The sequence below is a fragment of the Gossypium arboreum genome, chromosome 3, assembly GCF_025698485.1.
Source record: "Gossypium arboreum isolate Shixiya-1 chromosome 3, ASM2569848v2, whole genome shotgun sequence".
NCBI classification, from domain to species: domain Eukaryota; kingdom Viridiplantae; phylum Streptophyta; class Magnoliopsida; order Malvales; family Malvaceae; genus Gossypium; species Gossypium arboreum.
In genome coordinates this window covers 125156308-125164577 of record NC_069072.1, presented here as the reverse complement: position 1 = coordinate 125164577, position 8270 = coordinate 125156308, and the positions used below count along the sequence as shown (strand labels likewise).

The following is an 8270-nucleotide window of genomic DNA, read 5'->3' as shown; positions in this document are numbered from 1 at the left end:
AGTCAGCTACACAATCGAAAATTAAATATAAAGTAGATATGATATTTTATTCGATATTTATCAAATATAAGATTAGTTTGATTTTTGATCCTTTGAAACATTGGCATCAGCTTTCACTACTGATTGTTTCTAATTCCATTCACTAATATTACCACATCAATCCTCCGTAGATGGGGAATTTGATTTTAGAACCAACTTGGTAAACCCCATTTTCTTTTACTGTATTGTATTATTCTTTAAAATGTCTTCATATTTGGGCTATATAAGTGTTATAATCAAATTATGATAAATTAAGTTGATCATTTTATAAAAATAATATTCATTATATTAGATTAATAAAATGATAAATTTTAATTAAAAAATATTAACAAATAAAAATTAAAGCATAATAGATGTTCTGAGAGCTATACCATATGGAACGATTTGAGTCTTTTTGCGGCTGTGGAAGATGACTGTTGTGCAGGAATAATTGAGTTTTCCTTTTCTGCCCACAAACAATTTGATGCGGACACTTTGCGTTAATGATAATGTGTTTGATTAAAAACAATAAAATGAAAATTTTTGAATATTTAATTTTTTAGTTCTATTTGATAATTATATTAATTTTTATTTAATATAAAATCTTTAATAAAAAGTGTTGAATATAATAAATAAATGACTACTTAATGTTGAAAATATTAATTTTTTTGAAAATTTATTTTAGAATAAATCATTTCTTCATTTTATTAAAAATTAAAATATTTAAATTATTATATTTATATTTTATCTAAAACTCTTCTAAATAAAATAAATAAAACCATATTAATAAGATTAAAATGATGAAATAATGAGTTAAAAAACAATATTTACTATTATCTAACAAAATAATCATATGCAATATTTAATTTTTATTAATGTATCAAATTATTTTATAATATAAATTTAGTACTTACAAAATTTAGTTCTTACATTTTAGCTTATCAAACATGACCTAAATTAATAATTTTAAATTTTTATATAATTAATTAACTAATATTTGAATAAATTAATATATTTTAATAAAATATTTAATTAATTTTAAATTTAAATAAATTATTTAAATACATATTTAAATTTTAATCTAAAGTATAATGTGAACTCTATTTTAAAGTATTTATTTATTAAAATTTATATATTTAAGTAGAACAACTTTATTAATCATAATTCCTTTTAAAAAATTACTTACGTCGCTCACTATATATATACATATATTGAGTTTGAGATAAAATCAATATAAAGAAATTATTGCTATATGAATAAATGTATTGAAAACTTGTGATCGGGCGAATATACGAATGCTTTAACGGTATTGTTTAGGTGGTAAAACTACTAATTAGTTATTTATATTAAGAGTTAAATTATATTTTATTATGTTAGTTAAAAATAAGTAAATTAGTTTTTATATATTAAATCAAAGAGTAATTTGATTTTTTATAATTTTATTTATTTTTACTGTTAAAATTAGTTTTAGTATATTAGAATAAGGAGAAATTATTTTATGGATCCTTCCTATCACATCATTCATAGTCTCTTTCCAATTAATTAATGACATTACAATAATTTTTTTCCTTGTCACTAATACATAATTTTGGTAATTTTTTAAACTTGAATCCTGAACCTCGAACTATGAACCCAAACTCCAAACCTTGAATCCTGAACCATTAAAGAGTTCGAGTTTAAAATTTAAGGTTTAAAGTTTATAAAATAAATTTTTTAGAATGAGATAAATATGACACATCACATGTAACTATTTAACTATTATGTGAGCTATATTAATTTAAATATAAAAATTAATTATGGAATTGAAGAAAATACGCAATTTGTGAGTCCTCCGTGATCAAATCATTTCAATTTAAAACCCAATGTTGATGGCGGAGGTATTAGTTCAGTAGCATTATAATTAATCAGTTGGAAATTTAACAATAAATCCAAAAGAAAAAGGAATGATGCCGTGTTTGGTGCAGTAGCATTGTTATTAAGAAAATACCCAAAGCCAACTAGTTTTCGCGACATCACAACATGTTCTACCATTACCTTCTAACACCACACTTAATTGCAGGCAAATGTGGGTATTTTGTATGATCTTAGGCTAAACTTATTCACACATTTGTAAGTCAGATTTGTTGTAGTTAAGTATAAAAATTTAGATTAGAATGGTTGTCATTCATATTGTGAGGTGGGCCCAGGGGTCATTTTATTGTCGGTGCAGTGTTAACAACTTTTAACATCTCTCCACGTCTCATTAATAACATATGGCTTAAGATTTATTTTTTTCAATGCGATAGAAAAAGCATACATAAAAATAATATTTATTTTTATTCAAAAATATCCAAAGTAATATAAATATTATACTAATAAAATAAAAGATATGAATTAAATTATTTTTAAAAATTATACATAATAATTTTAACAATATGATATGAATAATTTCGTTTGCAAAATTGTGATAAAACATATTAATTTGAAAATAAATTAAAATTAATATTTTAATTGAAAAGAAAGATGGAACATTTTTTTTCAAAGGCATATTAGAAAATTTTGATGGGTTTTAAATTTTATAATTTTCGTCGTATTTTTGTCGGTGAAAAATGGCAAAAGATATTTTGAAAAGAGAAAGAATATTTTGAAACACAAGCATGTGCCGCAAAGTCAGCTGCTGGCTGCAAAAGCTGGACTATCAACTCCAATCATTTATTATTATTATTATTATTATTATTATTATTATTATTATTATTATTATTATTATTATTATTTTTACTTTTATGTTAAATAAATAAAATCAAATAAATTTAAATAATAATTAAATCCAATTTAAACCGGATATTGAATTTGTGGGATATTTTCCCTACCCTACCCTACCCTACCTGAATTCATCCATTAGTCAAATGGGAAGTATTTAATATGCTTAATAATTACAGCAAAGTATTTCCAGATCTGTATGGGGGTCACTGGATCCAACTGTTCCATTTGCCTTTAGTAAAGATAGAATCCAGACAACCAAAACCCAACAATAAAGTAGTCTTCAATTTTGCATATAAATATATGTCATTTTCGGCTTCATCTTCATTTCCACTCCCTACCTCCGTCTTCTTTCAACAAAGACGGTAAAAAAATGAGCCAAAACGCGTAAATTCCTCCAAACCCAGATCCCTGCAACAATCCCATCAAAGATAACAAAAAGGTTCTGTCTTTAACATACTACTCAAGTTCTTTTTTCTTTTGGGGTTTTTTTTGAAACATTTTTTTGTTATTCATGTTTTGATCAGTTATGGCAATGTGTTATTTATGAGTTTTACATGTAACTAAAGTTTTTCAAAATGGTGGTTTTAAGTTACTGTTTGTGCTTCTTTTTTGCTGAGCATGCTTTAAGTTAAACTTCAATGGCCAAAGATTGAAAATATTACTTTTGAATGGACTATTTGGATCTGGGTTTCTTTCATAAAATCAAGATTTAATCTTTATTGGTGTTCAACAATAGATGCTGTTTTCTTCTGCACAAGGTCTAGGCTCAAATGTTCTCAAGCTATTGATTTTTCTTCAAGTTCAGCTACCATTAGCTTGTTTTGGGCATGTATTATTGTGCTTTCTGATTGCTACCTATGAATTATCTTTCAGTTTGATTCAATTGTCTGTAGATTTGACTGTCTAGATCTACTTGATTTCGCTCTCGCTTGTGGTGCTGCTATCTTTCAGTTTAATTTACTAGATTATAAGGACAACTTATGTATGGATTCAAAAGTTGATTTGTGGTAATGATTGACTAGTGGTTATTGTTCTTCCAGCTATATGTAACAAGAAAAAGCATTTAAAAGAAAATGGCCATGGCGAAGTATTCAAGAGTTGATGGGAGGAAGTCGTCGAGTTACTGTTCAACGGCTGTTATAGTTGTGTTTGTTGCTTTTTGTTTGGTTGGGATTTGGATGTTCATGTCCTCATCTGTTGTCCCACTTGAGAATTCGGATTTGTCATCTCAGGAGACTAGAAATGAGGCGAAGCAAACACTGCAAGAAGGCGTTTCTAAGCAATTTGATGATACCTCAGGTGATATATCGGAGGATGCAACAAGAGAAGGTGGCACTATTCCTGGTAAAGTATCCTTGAATACTGATGAGGAATCTCGAAAGTCAGTTGAGGAAAACCAGGAAGAAAATCATGGAAATGATAGTTCTGATGAGAAAACCGACTCAGGAAATGAACAAAAGACAGTGGATGGAGATGATGGGAGTGGAAATGGTAAAGATGGGGAGACGGATTCAAGAGAGGGAGAGTCAAATTTAGAGTCTGGACAAGCAGAGAATGAAGGTGGCGAAATGAATAACAATGTGCAGGCAGAATCAGAGGAGAACTCAGGTGAAATCAGATCTGAGTCAGCTGAGGGTGGTAAGAACAATGATGAAGAAGTAAGTGAAGATATAATAAAACATGTTGACAAAGAGGATATTTCGACTGAGGAAAATAACGAAAAGAATCAAGATGAGAACTCAGAACCAAGTGCCGTTGAGAACAGTGCGGAAAGCGAGGAAAACATTCAAACTTCAAACGAGATTCTTCCCACTGCTGCTCAGTCAGAAATTTTGACCGAGTCTACAACTCAGAATGGAGCTTGGTCGACTCAAGCAGAAGAGTCACAAAATGAAGAAAATGATCACCAGTGGAAAGTTTGTAAGTCAACTGCTGGGCCAGACTACATTCCATGCCTAGACAATTGGCAAGTTATCCGAAAGCTTCCAAGCACAAAGCACTATGAACATAGAGAGAGGCACTGTCCTAGTGAACCGCCTACATGTCTTGTCCCACTACCTGAAGGATATAAGCGCTCAATAAAGTGGCCTAAAAGCAGGGATAAAGTAATCACCTTTCTATCTACTATGTCAGTAAGAGTGTGTTTTGTGTATTTACTTTGGTTGAAATTTATTTTTTTTGGTGGTCGGTGCAGATATGGTACTACAATGTCCCCCACACCAAGCTAGCAGAGGTTAAGGGGCATCAGAATTGGGTTAAAGTAACTGGTGAATACCTTACCTTTCCTGGTGGTGGAACTCAGTTTAAGAATGGGGCTCTTCATTATATTGATTTTCTTCAACAAGTAAGTACTGCATTGTGTATATACATATGTATATATATTTGCTTCAATAATGCAAAGTATTATTTTGTCAAACTGTGTAAAGCTGACCACATATTTGCTTCAACAATGCAGTCTGTTCCTGATATTGCATGGGGAAAAAGAAGCCGTGTGATACTGGATGTTGGGTGTGGGGTGGCTAGCTTCGGTGGCTATCTCTTTGAAAGAGATGTTCTTGCAATGTCATTTGCTCCGAAGGACGAGCATGAAGCCCAAGTGCAGTTTGCACTTGAACGGGGAATTCCTGCAATATTAAATGTGATGGGCACCAAAAGGCTACCTTTTCCTAGCTCTGTCTTTGATGTTGTGCACTGTGCACGTTGCAGGGTTCCCTGGCACGTTGAAGGTGCAATTTCATTTTCGTATTTTTCAGTGTTTAGTTATATACTGTTATATTCCTTTTCTGACATGGAGACACATCTGAGGCATATTTCAGGTGGCAAACTTCTGTTAGAGCTCAACCGTGTCCTCCGACCTGGTGGGTACTTCATTTGGTCTGCTACTCCAGTTTACCAGAAGCTCCCCGAAGATGTTGGCATTTGGCAAGGTAAAATATTTTATAATCTAGTAACGCATGTCCAAAGAGATAATGAGATATCAATTTATCTTTAAAATTCATTTTTTGATTTTGGGGCCTGTGGTTTTTTTATGGCAGAGATGTCTCGGCTAACGAAATCGATGTGCTGGGATCTGGTGACTGTCAAAAAGGACAGATTGAATGCTGTTGGAGCTGCAATATATCAAAAGCCATTTTCCAACGACTGCTACAACAAAAGGTCTAAAAATGTACCTCCACTTTGTGAAGAATCTGATGATCCTAATGCAGCCTGGTAAGTGTACTCACAATTTTCACTAGGTTAAAGGAGCTTTTTTCTTAATGAAAATTCACTCTGAATTTTCTTGATGAAAAATGTTTGCAGTAATCCCATTGGATAATATTTTTTCGGTTTGTGTCTTCAGGAATGTATCCCTTCAGGCATGCATGCATAAAGTACCTGAAGATTCAACAGAGCGGGGATCCCTTTGGCCTGCACAATGGCCAGAACGGTTGGAACAAACTCCATACTGGTTGAATTCTCAGATCGGCATTTATGGTAAGGCTGCTCAGGAGGATTTCACTGCAGACTACAATCACTGGAAAACTGTTGTCTCTGAGTCGTATTTGAAAGGGATGGGAATCGACTGGTCTTCTGTGAGAAATGTCATGGATATGAAAGCTGTTTATGGAGGGTATTTCCATTTAACTCCTCTCTAGTTATGACAGTATTCATTAGGTTTATAGGTTCTTATTTTTATTGTGCTTCTATGCTCGGTTTATAGGTTCGCTGCAGCCCTGAAAGACTTGAAAGTCTGGGTTATGAATGTAGTTCCAATCGACGCTGCTGATACACTTCCAGTAATCTACGAACGTGGATTGTTCGGAATACATCACGATTGGTGTGAATCATTTAATACATACCCGAGAGCATATGATGTTCTTCATGCAGATCATCTCTTCTCCAGTATTCAGAACAGGTTTGCTATCTTCCTTGCTAAATTTCTTGCAGATGTTATTTCTCAACCAAGATTACCTCCCTGATATGACATTTGATTGACAATCCGCAGGTGCAAGTTGGTTACGGTAATTGCAGAAGTTGATCGAATCCTGAGGCCAGAAGGGAAGCTGATTGTACGAGACAAAGCCGAAACGATAAGTGCGGTGGAGAGCATGGCTAAATCTCTACAATGGGAGATCCGAATGATTTATTCGAAAGACGGTGAAGGATTGCTTTGTGTTCGCAAGAAATTCTGGCGTCCCACCGTGGAAGAACCTATAAAGGCTGCCATTGTTTGAACACGATGCTAAACATTACTCGTGTTTTCCACAATTAGGCATAATATTTTACATATTCTTTTTCGATTCACAAGCATGTTATAGTCTGTAATCCATTTTGGCAAGTGTAAAATTATATAGTCGACTACGTTAGACTGAATCACAATTTTTGTATCAATTTTCCTTGATGGAATTAAAGTAGCTAGTTTCATTACCATGAATCTTGATGAAAATCAATTTCATTCATCATTATTTCTGTCTTAGAATGTTGCACCATAATTCTTTAGAAAAAGAGTCTCACATTGATTTGCAGTATTTTGTCGCACGATAATATATCAGCCTGACCAAACTCACGTTTGATGAATGTATTATTATTTGATATATTGATGAACAAATATGAATGGAGATCATTTTCTTTCTAAACTGGAAAAAGAAGCAAACTGTTTATAGTAATCAGATTATATTTAAAGTTTGGTTTATATACAAAATTAACTCTTATTTTAATAATTTAATAACAGTTTTTAATTGATTAACTAAAGTCTTCAGTGTTCACAAGACTATAATGGCACTGAGGATTCTGATTAATCAGACTGGTCATGTCATTTCATATATGCTTTCCAATTTTGCAAAGACAATCTTAACTCTTCTTGAATTTTTCCCTTCGATTTCTTTGTGAAGGATCTCAACATGGGGTATTGCTTTGGCATAGAAAATTATCACATCCTAATAAAAGCTTCGCTAAAAATGCATTCTTCAACAAATTTTCTATCATTTGCCGCTACTTCCTTTATCTAACAGTAGTTTACAGGTCTTCTATCATTCAAATTATAACATCAAACACACAATTTTAAGTGATAAAAATATCGTAATAATCACATAAATTTACTCTTATTATTATTATTATTATATATAATTGATAGAGAAAGGGGTTGTCCAAGTTTAAACTATGGACATGGTGTTTAACAAGGACTTAAGAAATGAAAGTTATTTACTAGGGATGTAAGAGGGGTGGGTTCTGCGGCTCCCGTCCCACTTCGCATCCAATTGGGTGAGGATAGGTACAGATTTTGCGAGTCGTGGGGCAGAGATGGGGACAAAAGTTAGACTTGCTGTATGTGATGGGGCAAGCGTGGATATGACCTTGTACCCGCCTCATCTCCACCCGCTTCGCCCGCCCGGCATAATATAATAAGCATATTTAAAAAATAAACATTTATAAAAATTTAATTTAATAATTATTTTAATAATATTTTATTAATTTAATAGTATTTAATTTTTGCACTTGTGTTGCATTTGAAGACATTTATGATGTATTTG

The 8270-nt window shown here is 32.0% G+C and overlaps 1 protein-coding gene across 2 annotated transcripts; it reads left to right on the top strand.

Annotated features, from left to right (window-relative positions):
* The first annotated feature begins 2901 nt into the window (after positions 1-2901).
* On the top strand, positions 2902-7174 carry LOC108476076 (probable methyltransferase PMT24). Of its 2 annotated transcripts, XM_017778146.2 has the most exons (9): positions 2902-3199; positions 3801-4865; positions 4955-5104; positions 5216-5486; positions 5577-5687; positions 5796-5970; positions 6101-6370; positions 6461-6655; positions 6746-7174. In XM_017778146.2, exons 2-9 carry the CDS (start codon positions 3834-3836, stop codon positions 6972-6974), a joined length of 2433 nt encoding a protein of 810 aa, XP_017633635.1. In that variant the 5' UTR covers positions 2902-3199; positions 3801-3833; the 3' UTR covers positions 6975-7174. The 2 variants fall into 2 exon arrangements, with proteins under 2 accessions (XP_017633635.1, XP_052881825.1); XM_053025865.1 differs by having other exon boundaries at positions 2960-3199; positions 4955-5486.
* The last annotated feature ends 1096 nt before the right edge of the window (positions 7175-8270 follow it).